At 41.6% G+C, this 15268-nt stretch overlaps 1 protein-coding gene and 1 long non-coding RNA gene across 2 annotated transcripts in view; both read right to left on the reverse strand.

The window, feature by feature from the left end:
- Positions 1-15268, reverse strand: part of LOC141569541 (uncharacterized) — a 742180-nt gene that overhangs the window by 440401 nt on the left and 286511 nt on the right. The gene's annotated exons all lie outside the window — the stretch shown is intronic.
- Positions 13250-15130, reverse strand: LOC109436196 (putative ATP-dependent RNA helicase DDX53). The gene has a single exon (XM_019714581.2). It carries the CDS (start codon positions 15128-15130, stop codon positions 13250-13252), a length of 1881 nt encoding a protein of 626 aa, XP_019570140.2.

Genomic DNA, 15268 nt, shown 5'->3' on the forward strand with positions numbered 1-15268 from the left:
CCTTTTGTAGACTCCACAACAGGGATGTATGAGGGGAGTCCCGGGTACCCAATATTTGCACTCACTCTTGCTATGTTTGTTCATCTTGTAGATTTGAGTTTTTACCTTAGTACCATATTGGTATTGAGCACTTCTCTAAACTGTTGCCCACTTGACCAGAACCCTACTTCTTCTCCAAACATCTAAGTACATCGTTCTTCCCTAGATGGACCGGTCATCTTGCCACATGTCTCCTTGTACATCCCCCACAACCTCTTGCAAGGTTCCTGGATCCTTTCCTGATTAATCATCTTGTCCCACACTCGAATGACTCTGAGTACCAAAAACTGTCTGTGTACCCCATCTAACAGACTGGACATATTGGGGTATCAGCATTGGGAAGAATAAGAATGATAGCAACTGACATTTATTTATACCCATTATTTTCCAAGTACTGGATTATATACAATCTCATGTAATCCTCACCCTATGAGTAAAGTACTCTGATTATCTCCATTTTATAGAAGAGGAAATAAAGCTTAAAGGACTTAAGGTGACAGCTCATAAGGATAGCAACCAAGTTTGGGATCTAATTCTGTTCTCTGTCATGCTCTAAGCTCCTAACCCCTACCACTACACTGAGCCTTTTTAGGGACTGTGGGTAGGGATGGTGTTAACTCCCTTGGGGATATGCCGTTTAGTTCTCCAGACCCACAAGGCCACTGCTTTCTCTTTCCTTCCAGAAGTCCTTGTACTACTACCAAAGCCCCAAGTAGTCTCTCAGCAAAACTCAAATGATGTATGACACTGGGCTTAATTTCCAGGTTATTTCTTTCCAACGAGGAAGTGCTCTGAGAATATTAAAATATGAGGGCCTACTAGCACATGAGAAATGAATACAGTTGACTACAGAAAGGGTAAAGCAGGTAGCTGCTACAGATGTGTCTCTATAAAGAGATAAATCTCCAGCAGGAAAAAAAAAGAATGTTCTCATGAATTTGAATGCAGAGCTGTCACTCACATATTTGAAGTGATAATAACCAGAGGTGCTGACTTTTTCATTTGCTGATAGTTCTTCTAATATTAGTAATTTTAACCAGACATTCAATATTGACACTGGACATGTTTTGAATTTATGCCATAATATATGTATGAGCAGCATAATCCATTGGCAAGACCAAGTGCAAAGCTCACAATTTATAGTACGTTGGAATCATTTCTACCACGTCCTCCCTAGTCACCTTCTTGTTGAAGTTACACAGATTAGATGGAATTTATAAAGTTTTGGCAGCTGCTGGCAGACAAATGCCATATTATCATTTAAAAATTTTAGCGGGTGATCCCCAGCACTATAAATCCAAGACACATCCCTCTGGCCCAGCTGGCTGCATGGTGGGATTTGCTGCTCCCAGGGTGTCCCAACACTATACAATATCCTCCATCCCAATTGCCCCATCTCAGTTTCCCATTCCTGGTTTCATCAACAAATCATATTGGCACCATTGTGTATTTAAAAGAATGATGTACAAACAGAAACTCCATCTAAAGGTTGAGTGAAGAGCTTAGGTATTTCACAGGACCATGATGTGAATCATCAGACAAGAATTTATTCGAGGCTTCTCTTCCGTTGATCTTTTGTCTTATTCTTAAAGTGTAACCGTTGTTTTTTTTCTATTCAAAAAACAGCATGCATTAACTAAAATCCTGATACTGATACTTCTTCGCTGGGTACTAGATTTATCAGGATGATCACTTCATAAGTTATGTAAATGTCTAACCACTACGTGGTACACCTGAAACTAATATAATATTGTATGTCAACTGTAACTGAAACATAAAACAATTATTTAAAAAAAACCTCTACAACCAACTCTCAAAAGATAATTCATGCAATTCGTATCAATTTTTCAGTTCGGGTGATGATAGTCTAGAGCATGATCATATTTTGCTAACACTTCCTTATTCCATATGTCTTCCAGTCCTCTGTAGGTACCTCTAAGAAGATGAGAGCACCTCATTCTTCCCAGGACACCAGGGGAAAACAACAGCACACAAAGTAAATCATTGTTATATTTGGTGCTAAGGAGAGTAGCAGGAAATGAAACACGCATCTGAACATGAGAGCAAGATGACTTTGCTTTGTGATGTACACATATCCTCTGCACCCACCCCACCCACTGCATACATACACAATCCAAAAACACCTGTCTGAGCAGACTTTAGGGCATAATCCTACTTTCCTACAGGGGAGCACAAAAAACAAAGTGATTTTCTCTGTGCTTACCTACCTGCACAACAGTTAGAGACATTATAGGGCAATCTTCAACCCTATTTCTACAGATGCTCTACATATAATTTAATAACACAAATGAGATATTTTTACTGTCCTTTTCACTACTAATTGTCCTTAAACCAAACAAGATAAAATATTAAAAGTAGTTACATCCCCTTTCCATTCTTATTTTTTATTAGTTTCTGGTGTACAAAGCAATGTAATAGTTAGACATTTACACCCCTCACAAAGTGATAACCCTCCTCCCTCAAGCTACTACCCCTCACACATCGTATAGAGCTGTTACAATACCATTGATTATCTTCCCTATGCTGTACTCTCCCTCATGTGAAAACATATATTGAAATTAGAGTTGACATTCAGTATTATTCTACTTCACCTTCAGATGTACAGCGTGTTGGTCAGGCATCTACCACTGTTCCACTCTTGAAATTTTAAGCAGCAATAGTGAATACAATATAAAACATTCAAATTTTTAACTACTTTTTAAATATGACTTCCCTATCTTTTACCCTCACCATATTGACACATGACACATGACATATGTAAACACAGACACACACATATATTCACCCATTCACATACCTTGAACACATACACACAAGCGCACAGTTGCTCATACGCGCGTACCTACCCTCTTCCCTCCCCCATACTCACATCCTTGGAAGGATGGATAGGAAATATCAGAGAAGCATCACTTTATCTGACAGGGCCTGGTCTAAAATTTGGCTTCCCAGGAGTATCAGAAAAAAATGTGATATAATATATAACTGTTGCAACTTTTTCAACTGTATAGCGCCAGGTGGGTACTAGACTAATTGGGGGGATCACTGTGTAAATTATGTAAATGTCTAACCACTATGCTGTACACGTGAAATTAATATAAAATAATACTGAATGTCAACTCTAACTGAAAAACAATGATTAACAAAACTTAAAAAAAGAAAATGTGATACAACAGCAAGTAAAGGAATATTTAGCACTAAGAAAATGTTACTGTAAAAATTAGAAAGATATGTACACATGTTTTAGTTTGGTCTCCCCCAGAAGCAGAATCTGCAATAAGGTTTGAGGGCAGGTAGTTTATTTGGGAGGGAAGGAGAAACGAGTGGGGCGGGGCAGGGAGAAGGTAGCCAATAAAGAGTACGATGAACCAGCAGGTCAACCCTGTAAGAAATTGGAGCTTGAGGCCTCTGGGAAGATCTGGGAGCCAGTACAGAATGGGCAACTGAGAATTATCAGCCCCAGCCCAGGAGTGAATGTGGTGGGGAATAGCTGAGGACTAGAGTTGGGGAGCGAATAATTTCATGACACTCTTTATGACCTGCCACACATGGGCAAATAAGACTCTGAAGACCAGAGAGATCCCTCAGACCAATAAATGTGGTTACTGGCAAGTTACACGAAATGGTGAGGGACACAGGTGACATCCATTACAACACAAACCAAGCCAAAACAAAAAACCACATTTGCTTCTGTGTATATTTTAGCATGCTCTAGAGTGTGTGCTTTAGTATATAGCCATGTGAGCAAAAAATGCTTCTATGAATGCGGCACAAGACATTCTGTACCACAGGAAAAAGAACAGGCCGACAGTAAAATGGACAATACTCTCTCCAAATAGCAAGGGAAAACCTATGGAGAAGAAAAACAGAGTGACTGAACTGTACAGCATATACACCAGATGTTGGCTTAAAAAATGCTACAAGGATAAAATGTTTCTGCAGTAGACAGAAACAGTATTAGTTCATTCCAGCCGTGAAAATTATGAAGAAAAATACATGCTAGGGTCATCTCGAAGTGGCAGCTATCTGGATTTAAAATATATGTTTCAAAATTAATCTACAATAAAAGGCAGGGTAAAACAGTATCAGAACAATTGGCGATGCCCAAAAGTTTTATGGAGAAAGATGTCCTTCCAGAGAACAGTATACAAACTTTGCACTAGATAATATTCAGATGGAGAAGACAGTTTATTGGCTGCTCGACATACAGGCATGGGGCTCGAAACAGAGAGACCAGCAAATTAGACAAGTCAGAATTAGTGCATGTTTGTCATAACTTACCATTTAATCCCCTTAACCAGGAAAATGTCCCTGAATTCAAGAAAACACGGCCTTTGGGGCCTACTTCCTTCTGACATGAAGATTTCAGCTGGCAATCTTTAGTGTCTCATATCCAGAGCATTTCTGGTTTTATACACACTTACTAATACTCCAAGATTAGAGTTACTTCTGGGAAAATAAATTCAGGGAGGAACAATAAGGTTTACTGTGCGAAATTCTGTCCTCACTAGGGTTTTAAACACGAACTTTTAATGTCTTCCTATTTCCTATGCTGGATGATTTTCTGACACACAACACACATGTCGGAAATACAAATATAAACAAGATCAATGTCTCTCCAACAAGAAAACAACTCTTCCTTCTCAAGGAAAGACAAGGCTGGATAATGGCCTCATTTCATCAGGATACGCAGTCTAATTAATGAAAGAAACTCCATGAAGACAGAGCATTGATGAAGTAAGCCTCAGAGGAAAAACCGCTGCTATCCTCTTGGCTAGATGCTCCTTTGCATTTTCATAAATGAATTAGATTGTATTATACAGACGGAAATATTGAACAGTATTCCTGCTTTAATTTTTTCAGTAGACTACAGGTCTCAATGAAACCAAAGTTTTGAAAATATCAAATCCCCATGAGGTATTTGACAGTTTAACTTCTCACTGTCATGTACAAACTTATTCCAGCACAACCCACTTCTTGCTTCCTTTAAAATATTTTGGTCATTGTCCTTCGATAGATGAATGGATGAAGAAGTTGTGGTATATATACACAATGGAATACTATCCGGCGGTAAGAAAAGATGATATAGGAACATTTGTGACAATATGGATGGATCTTGAGAGTGTAATGGCTGAGCGAAATAAGTCAGATAGAAAAAGCAGAGAACCATGTGATTTCACTGATATGTGGTATATAAACCAAAAGCAACAAAAGAACAAGACAAACAAATGAGAAACAGAAACTCATAGACACAGACAATGGTTTGGTGGTTGCCAGAGGGTAAGGGGGGTGGAGGGTGGGGGGTGGGAGATGAGGGTAAGGGGGATTAAATATATGGTGATGGAAGGAGAACTGACTCTGGGTGATGAATACACAATGGGATTTATAGATGATGTAATACAGAATTGTACACCTGAAATCTATGTAATTTTACTAACAATTGTCACCCCAATAAATTTAATAAAAAAATATATATATTTTGGTCATTGTCTTTTGATTACCTCCTTTGCAACAAGGTTAAAAATTTGGGGGCCATTACAGCACTAAGTAGGATTGTTCAATGAATAGTATATACATTTTCGTGTTCAAGATATCGATGGTTCCTTCGTGTCCCATAATATCCAGAGAACAACACAGTAGGCTTATTTTCCAACTACCCTGCTGTGTTGTTGTCTGGATACTATGAGGTGTGAAGGAACCAAGGAATAGTTGCCCCTTATAGAACAGAACCTAAAAAGTTTCAGCAGCCAGCTTTTTATCAAACTGTTCAGTTAGATGCTCTTCTTTAGGTCAGAGATTGCAGATACATGGTGTCCGCGTGCTGCCTCCCCTTACCAACATGTGAGAAACACCACAAAGCAGAGCCCCAATAAGTAATCCTTCTCAATTAGACCCTGTAGGCCCCTGGACCAGTTGATCAGGCTGGGCACCGAGAAGAAATCAGCAGGTCCCTGCCTGTGGTGATAGTGTGATCCTATAGCTACATGTGTTTCCCACTGGGCAACGTACACTAACTTCTAAGCCACATGTGCCCCCCCCCCATGAAGTAAAAGTAATGGGTACATATGGTACTCAAATGTTTCACCCAGTTAGGAAAACGTGAACTAAGAATTGCAAAGGTCTTCAGCTACATGGGTGCCACAGCCCCACAATTTATAGTTGAAAAGGTCTCCTTGGACAAAGAGCATAACTTTCTCTAGCACAAATCTAAGCACAGAGTCAGCCTAATGGCTTTTCGGTGGATGGGTTATTGAAATAATTCACCCTGAAATCTGAGTGGCAAGGTGTGCTGCCTCTCCATAAAACAGATGAGTAAGACTTAACATCATCCTACCCGGCATGTGTACAGTTTAGCTAAAAATGATAAAATTTTCATAATTTTACCTGTGTTCCTCTATGAAGAAAGGAAAACCTAATTTGGTCCCCTGCTTCTTAAATGATAAGCACTGTATTTGCAACATGGATTCACATCGTCTCATATTCCTTGGCGGTCTTGACCTTGAGATTTCAAGCAGCCTGTCACTTTGCTTTTGTACACGAGCTCTCTGCTCACCCAGCAGACTTCAGAAATCCAGTCTGCCCTAGTTCCCATCGCTGCCTATCAGCTAACATTGTCAGGAAGCAGAGAAAATCATACTCTTCTGGACACTTAATTCCCCGTCTTTCCATCCAAAAGTTTTCCTTTGCAACAACATGTCATCAAGTAAAAAATGCTTATTATCTCTAATCTATGTACCCTTCTATAGTTTCCATTTTTCTCCCATGGAGAGATCTAAACCAGTAATTCCTAACCTTTGCAGGCAATCCTGACAGTCCAGCTAACCAATTGATGGTGTATAATCTTTTGTTTTTCATTTCAAGAATGACACTTCCCATTGCAGACCAAATGTGCAATTATTACACTGGTCTCTACATTGCTGCTTCCCTTGGAAATCGCATTTTGCATTTCTGACATCATTTGTGCTCTTAACAATTCCAGTGAGAGTCTTTTCTTGTGGTCGTGAAAAAAACACCCAAGTTTTAGTGGAATACAGGAACACAAGTTGAATAGGAATGCCCTAATACCTAAGGAATTAGAGGCTTTTGCTTCTCCCCCAACTTGACATGCAACCACACATATCACTGATGCAATGTAGTATGATGTACGGCAGAGCAATACTGAATATACATAATTTACATATTGTTCTGCAGGGGGCGACTATTACTCGGTTGAATCCTTCAGGAGCAGTAACTGTAACTGCCATTGGTACCAGAACAAAGCATGGAGGTACTTTTCCTTGAGCTTATGCTGAGATTACAGAGGGATGACCTCAGAAATGCCTGATACCACCCGTCTGACCTTAGTTGGGGCAGGGATCCAACTGGGTTGGGAATGTACTTCTTCCCTGTTGTCACAGGTCAGAGGGTACAATCAAACAGAGCTGTGGTCCGAAAAGGATCAGTCAGGTAATAAAGCCAGAAGGGATGGGCAATAATGATTGGTCAGAAAAATCATGACGCAGAGCCGAGTAGAATCGAGGAAGTCGGTCCATACTAAGAACTGTAATTACAGCATAGTAGGAAAAAATAGATCTAGATTTAACCACACACAGTCTGGGGTTGAGAAGAATTTTTCTGAATTTGTAGGCTCACTTTTCAATGGATAAGCTATATGTGTTGAAAGGCAGAGGATGAGGTGAAGAATAATGGACTGCAATTAACAATAGCTGATTTACAAAACAGTTAATTGACAAAAGTAAATGTGTGAACACTAATAATAACACACATGGTTATTTGGCATGAACTCTACTTGTTCATTAAAAAACAACAACGTGAAAATCTTAGCCAGCACTATCTTAGTCTTCTTCTCTTAGCACTTGAATTTATGAGTCTTTATGTCCATTGCTTATTAACATAGCAATTTGCATTGGTCTCATCTTTGTAACAGGGATAATTAAACTCTACAAGACTCTCAGTCTGTCATCAGTGGTCTAACGTTTCATAACACTGGCCATTCCCAATTAGCTCCAACTCTGTTCTGTACTTTAAGAAGGTTTGCTCACTTTCAATGTATTACCTGCAAGTATGGCCTACAAATAATGTCATGGACATCTCCGAATGGTTTCTCTCTCTGAGGTGTAGTGTGAAATGGAGTTCTCACTCTGACTGCCCTGAATTTCTGAAGGAGGCACAACATGTTCTAGCATGTATGTTTTTCTAAAGAACTCCCCAGTAGAAATCATTGCCTCTGATTTTTTTGCCACCAAAACCAATCATTTGCTCTGGCTACACTCAGTCCGCCATTTAGTCATTTCATGCCCAATCCTGTGTGGGGATACAGGAACATGAATTTGATTTTTCTATAAAAGATAATAGTAGAAAAATGTGGCATTCATTTCCGTCTCCGGGATCAGAAAGCTCTAGAGCCCTGATTTCATCTTGTTGGTCATGGCAATGCACAGTGCTTCCTGAGAGCCCACCACGGGATTTTCTGTGGATCACCCTACAGGTGCTGGGGAGGAAGTATGATAGAGTAATTCGGAAGGTTATCCTGAGTCATTTGTCACCTCAGTGGACAGATGAGCCGACAAAGCCACAGAGCCGGTCCCAGAAAAGCAGGAAAGTACTGTGGGTTATCAATTCTCTCTCTCTCAACTCCTACCTGCCCCCTCTTCCCTGGGCTGCTTTGTGATGTGGATTCACATTTCTGATTTGCTGGCTGGAGCCCTGTGAGGCTCTAGAGGGGCCTGCAGGGCTAGAGGAAGGAGGAAGGAGTTGCTCCTTCCTGTCTGCTTCCTGGGACGATTTCTCCACCCACACTCCTCCACTGCAGTGGCAGTGCCATCCCGTGACAGTAGCTGAATGCAGTTTGCAGATTTCTCAACCCTTGTAGGACCCCTTCATTGCTCTCCCCTCAGAAACACCCGAAACAACCATCCTCGTAGATCGGGGTTTAACTCTATGGAAACACTCCTCTGAGGGGCTAAATTTTAAGTATTCCAACCTCTTCTGTTTGTTTCCCTAGCCCAGAGGTGAGTGTTGTTTCCAGTAGTTTCTCCTTCCGTGATTCCTTACTGTTTTCTTTTTCACTGTTTAGTGGCTTAGTCAGCAATGGTAAAGCTTGTTAACAATGCTTTACTCCTAGGTAATTTTCCCTGTTCCAGTACAGCAGGATAACATCGTTTCGTTCTAACGTTGATGAGATGCTGCAGGAGCACAATTCTCATTGTATCAATTAGCAAACTGTAAAACTGGTTTGCTTATGTGTTCTTCCGCTTAGAGTCGCAGAAGTTATTGACAATGTTAAGTGAGGACTTGGTGTTGCTGACGAGGTTCCTGCCTCCTCACTGGACCCTGACTGATACACAATCCCAAGAGCACCCAGCCTTTACAGTACAATAGGTTTTTAGAAACTCGCTGAGCAGTCTGACTGCCACAAAAGCCCACCAGGCACTCACACAAGTGTATTTCCCTGTGTTTCACCAAAGGCAACATCCTCCACAAAGCCATGCCATTTAAAATATGTAGAGCAACTGCAGCATCCAGTGATACCGAAAAACTTAAGATTGCATGTACAAATCTAGGGCGTTGTGCCAGCCAGTCCTAATTTGATTGTCCCGTGCCCCACAGCAGACATAGAAGCCTTACAGCCTGCCGGCGATGACAGCAGGCCTAAGAGTGGCACCAGGAGCCTCCTGGGGCTCAGGCTGCCCCCTGGCTCCTACTGCCATTCCCATTCCACATTCCTGGGCTTCACCTCCAGTACTGGGTTTGCTCCACCTTGGCTTGGGTCCCCTAGCCCCTTGCCAGCTTCCTTTCCTGGAGACCTGGAGCCTGGTCTTTCCATTTGCTCAGGCTCTGCCTCAATCTCACTCAAGTCCCCGGGAAAGGAAACTGTAGCCCAGCAATTCCTGCTGTCAAGAGCCCACCCACTGCCCGAATCTTCTGGATACAATGGTAGTCTGAGTCTTTTCTTCTTAATTGTTTATTTTTCTCAGTCACAGTGGACATTCAGTATTATTTCATATTGTTTCACTTGCACAGCATAGTGGTTAACATTTATATAATTTTTGCTGCGATCCCGCAATTAGTCTAGTACCCACCTGGAACTACGTGTAGTTGTTGCAACGTTATGATTACTCTCTATGCTGTACCTTACATCCCTGTCACTGTTTTCTGAACACAAACATACTAAAACTTAAGACACGTAACTCTACAGCTGGGTCCATCGTCCTAGGGCCCTCTGGTCTCTGTTGTGCCCTCGTCCTTCCCGGCTCAAAGCTAGAGGCCCAGCAAGCCTGCCACCTGGAAACACACAATTTATCACAATCCACTCCCTTGCTAATGCATGAGCCGTGTTGTTAAAAGATTGTTTCTGAGGAATATGATGTGACTCTTTGGCAAGTTTGGAAGAGTAGACTAGGGCCAGGAAGGCTCTAGGCATGAGGTGACACAGAATGAAGAGACATTGCTCCAGGAATAGACCCACTCCCAAACACAACCTTGCTGGTCATGGAGAAGCAATACTCAGCTCACCGGAAAGATGTGTCCCCTTCCTCAACACATACGTCTCAGTTCCAAGACACAGCCAATACTGTGGTCATGTCTGCTTCCTTCCTAAGTCCCCCAAAGACCTTGAGGGGAGGGCTTAGAATGAACGCTAAGCTCTGCCCCAAATTTCTTTTTATTCCTTATACTGTGTCACACCACCTGTTTTGTACATTTTGGGAGAAGATTGCCATGTGCTTTTATTTACATACTGTCTATAGCTGTTGTCTCAGTAAGAGGGCAGCGGTGAGTAGTCATGACTGAGACTGTGGGGCCCACAAAGCCAAAAATAATCACTATGTGGTCCTTACAGAAAAAGTGTCTGCTTTGGGATATGTATTAACTATGGGAGGTGATGGATGTGTTAACTAACTAGACTATGGTAATCATTTCCAGTTTACATGTATATCAAATCATCACATTGCATACCTGGAATATATACAATTTTATTTGTCAATTATGCCTCAATCAAGCTGGAAAAAGACAGGAATTATTTACTTTAATTCACTAAAGCTCTATGTGTTTTAGGATCATAGTGAGGGCCTATAAAGCCAAGGCCTAGCGAGAGCCGACCACATCTGGAGCCCTGAAAATTACTTGTCATTATTACCCCCTAGTAATCAGAGGCTGCACTGCCCATACACGGCTAGAGCACTGGTAAGAACTTTAACATATGTTATTTCATATACTCTTCACAGTGATAACACATAGCAGTTGTTCTATTTTTACAAATGGGGAAATATACTCAGAGAAGTTAAGTAACTTGAACTAGTTTATGCGGGCAATAATTGGTGAAAGCAGAATCCAAATCATAAGGTAATCCATTATACAAGTCTTCTTAAATTCTAATGTGCGTAGAAATTATCCGGTGGCTCTTATGAAAATGCAGATTCTGATCCAGGAGGACAAAGATGGAGGCCGAGCTTCTGCCTTTTGAACAAGTTCCCAGGTGATGCTTTGGTTTGCAGACCTTACTAAGTAGCAAGGCCTTAGATCACAGGGTACTGTGTTGAAAAGACTTGACTGGAAAACACTCCATCTTTCCACCTAGATCAAAGCCTGAGTGACAAAATCAGTGCCCAGAGTTGGAAGGATGAATTGAATAAAGCAGCGGTAAGGGTAGCTAACATTTACTGACGTGGTATTATGTGCACTTGATGTGACCTGTCTCATTTTACTTTCACAACCACCCTAGGAGATAAATAGCATTGTAACCCCATTTTACAACAGAGGAAACCGAGGCTTAGTTAGGTAACTTGCCCGGTGTCATACAATTAGTAAGGAGAAGACCTGAAACTCGCATTTCAATCTATATAATATAGCCTTGCTCATGATCCGTACACTACTCCACCTTATTGCACGGGTGCAGTTATACAGCAATGATGACTGTTGGGCCTGTCTGTGAGTGGGTGTCAGTTCCTGATTTGCCAGACACACCTACCTCACTCACCAAAAGCTGGCTCCTCCACAAGGCCTGATCCTGGCATGAATTTTACCAGCAACCTTGACCCACTTTCCCCTGGGGCTGGAATCAGCCTTGCTGTCATCGGCGTAATGTCAAGTGTACCACATGGACTCTGCGTCACGTAAGCCCCACCTCATGTTGAAACAGTGTACACAACAAGCTTTCATCCTGTTTCCTCTCATGAACATTCCACAGTTCCATTGGCAACAAAATCCCCTCCTGAACCATAGCCTGCTTGGGTGGGGTCCTGACACCTCACCAATTACCTGTTCCTGACGGTTGAAAAATCCCAAAGGCTTTCAGACTTGCAAGTTGCCTGGGAACACGGAGGCCTTTCGCACCAGACTTCTTGTACTGACAGGTGTGTGAATTATAGCTATAGGAGTAGAACACCTTCACCCACCATGTAACTAGTCCTGGTCTAAGATAACCAGGCTTTTTGAACTTTGCACATTAGAAAGCCTGGCTATCTTTTGAAGTCATCCTCACTAGTTTCCCTCACCTCTCTCTCTCCCTTTCTCTCTACTGCTTCCCCTTCCCAACCATCCCAAATTACTAGTGAAGAAAGTGAGGTTTCTAAAGTCAAGTGACCTCCCTCCAATGTGGAATCAATGGTTAGTAAGAGTTTGAATGAGTATCCGATTCCCACTGAGCCAGACACATGTGCTCTGTTAGTCACATTTATGTGGAAAACAAAAGAGAATTTTGGGTCCTTTAGATTTAGCTGTTATCTTCTTATGACGTAAAAAAAATCAGGGAATGATAGTGGAGGAATTTTGGGGAAATTTGTTGTGCCTCACTGGGTGAAAACAGTATTTTGACGGGGATAGCTTGATGAAATCTATGTTTCAATTCGGTACAACTATGTTAAAGCAAGGAAAGCCCCACTGTTGTCTTCTACAAGTCTTTCAGGGAAGACACAGAAGGACATGGCACGCTATACTACAAACTAAACTTTAACCAACACATATTTATTTCTTCCCCACATAATCTCTCACTCTCTCGTTTTCAAAACATTTGATTTTATTAAGGAACATACCCAATATTGAAAGCTTAGTGGTATTAAGAATCGGTCACATGTCTTTAAACTGCTGGTATGTTTCCACTACTTCCTTATGTATCTTGAATACTGCATATCTTAAACATGTCTTGAATCTTCTAGTACCCAGGTACAACTTTTCAATGTAGACATCAACCAGACTACTTGGGTCTTCCTTGAGAGTTTTTGGAGTTTTTTCCTGTGTACTTTTTTTGTTTGCCTAACTTGTGTTGTTCAATCATCGTTACAAGATCTTCTGGGACACTTTGATTTGCTCTTTCCAGAATTTTAATTAATTCCGGGGCAATCTTCCAATCATTTTGAGTCACAAGGGAAATAGCTATGCCGGTCTTCCCTGCCCTTCCAGTACGCCCTACTCTGTGTACATATTCTTCAATATTCCGTGGGAAGTCATAATTATATATGTGTGTGACATCATCCACATCGAGACCTCGGGATGCTAAATCAGTAGCAATCAATATTTTCACACGTCCACTTTTAAAGTCTTCTAACGCTTGCTCGCGATCACTCTGTTCTCTGTTGCTATGCAGTGATTGTACAGGTATGCCTTGGATGCTTAAGTCACTGGATAAGTCATCAGCAACAATTTTTCTGCTGACAAACACGACTTTGTCTTTGGGCAGCATGCTCTGTAGGAATTCTTCTAGAAGAGATCGTTTTTCTTCTTCTGTGGTAACAATTATATTTTGCTTCACTGTATTTACGGCAGCTAGATCCAGAGTACCAACGTAAACAATCATAGGCTCTTTCAAATAAGATTGTGCAAGGTGACGAATGGTTTCTGGCCAAGTTGCACTTGTCATAACAGTCTGCCGGTCTGGGCGCACGTCTAATAAAATCTTCATTATCTGACATTCGAACCCCAAATCCAGCATTTTATCAGCCTCATCTAAGACTACGTAGGTTATGCTTCTTAGATTGACGAACTTATTCATTTGCAGGTCATTCAGTCGTCCGGGAGTTGCGATAATGATGTCTACACCTTTGGCAATCTCTTTTATTTGTCTTTCTCTATCTCCACCACCATAGATACAAATCGTTTTCAGATCCTTGTATGAATACTTAGAACATTCAGCTTCCACCTGAAGAGCTAATTCTCTAGTGGGCGTAAGGACTAGCATGCCAGGTCCATTCCTTTGTTCTCTAGATATTGGTTGAGAATTGAGATGAATAAACCCAGGTAATAAATAAGACAATGTTTTGCCTGTTCCAGTTTGTGCGACTCCTATCAGATCTATTCCTTGTAAAACAATTGGCCACGCCTGTGATTGAATTGGCGTTGGCTTTTGAAATCCTGCTTTTGCTATGTTTTTCATCACTTCAGGATAGTGCTGAAAAGGCTCTTGGAATTCACGAATCGGTTTGGGGATTGAGCGTTTTGCACCATCCTTCAAGTCATCGCATACTATATTGAAATTGTCCTTTCTCCAACTGTCTACCTGTTCTTGAGACAGTGAGCTTGTTGCTTGGGATTCTATGTAAAAGTTTTTCTTAATTGGTGGTAAATCTGCCCATTTTTTTTTCTCCCACTCCGCAACTTCTGCCTTAACGTGATCCCAATCTATCAATGGCCGAAGTTCTCGAACGTTATCTGCGCTTAAGTCTCTTTCAACAGAGGATTGGGATGCAGCATTATCAACACTGGATTCTGAATTGTAACTTTCTTCTTGTTTTTTAACAAGACTTTCTATAGCTGCTTTGGCCTTTGCTTTCATGTCCTTGCGGCCAAAAATTTTCACCTCTGCTTCAGAATCACCTGTTGTGATCCGTATTTTGGTCTTTGTCATACCTTGGATCTCTTTTATCTTTGACCCACCACGACCAATCACCACACCAATCACACTGCTCTTTAATTTAAAGCAGAGAGGTGGTTCTCGGGGCCCGGAGGCCCTAGGCTCCAGGTGGCTGGAGGAACCTCTCCAGCCCCTGCCTCTCCCACGTATGCCGCCCCTGCCATTCCTGCCAGACCCGAGATCTCTTGGATTAGGCTCTGCCCTTTTCCATTCTGGGGCCCCAGCCATTGCCGTGTAACGGGCAGGCTCCTATCTTACCCTGGATTGGGAGAAGATGTAGCCTTAAGTCTCATTCTCTTCAGCTTCTTGACCAAACAGATCCTATCACCAGTAGGTAGCTATGTGACAGTTACCAAGGGAATCTGA

The sequence above is a fragment of the Rhinolophus sinicus genome, chromosome X (genome assembly GCF_036562045.2).
Source record: "Rhinolophus sinicus isolate RSC01 chromosome X, ASM3656204v1, whole genome shotgun sequence".
Classification (NCBI taxonomy): domain Eukaryota; kingdom Metazoa; phylum Chordata; class Mammalia; order Chiroptera; family Rhinolophidae; genus Rhinolophus; species Rhinolophus sinicus.

Excerpts from the sequence above, each read along its gene's own strand:
- LOC109436196 (XM_019714581.2), bottom strand. The coding sequence starts at position 15,130 with ATGGCTGGGGCCCCAGAATGGAAAAGGGCAGAGCCTAATCCAAGAGAT.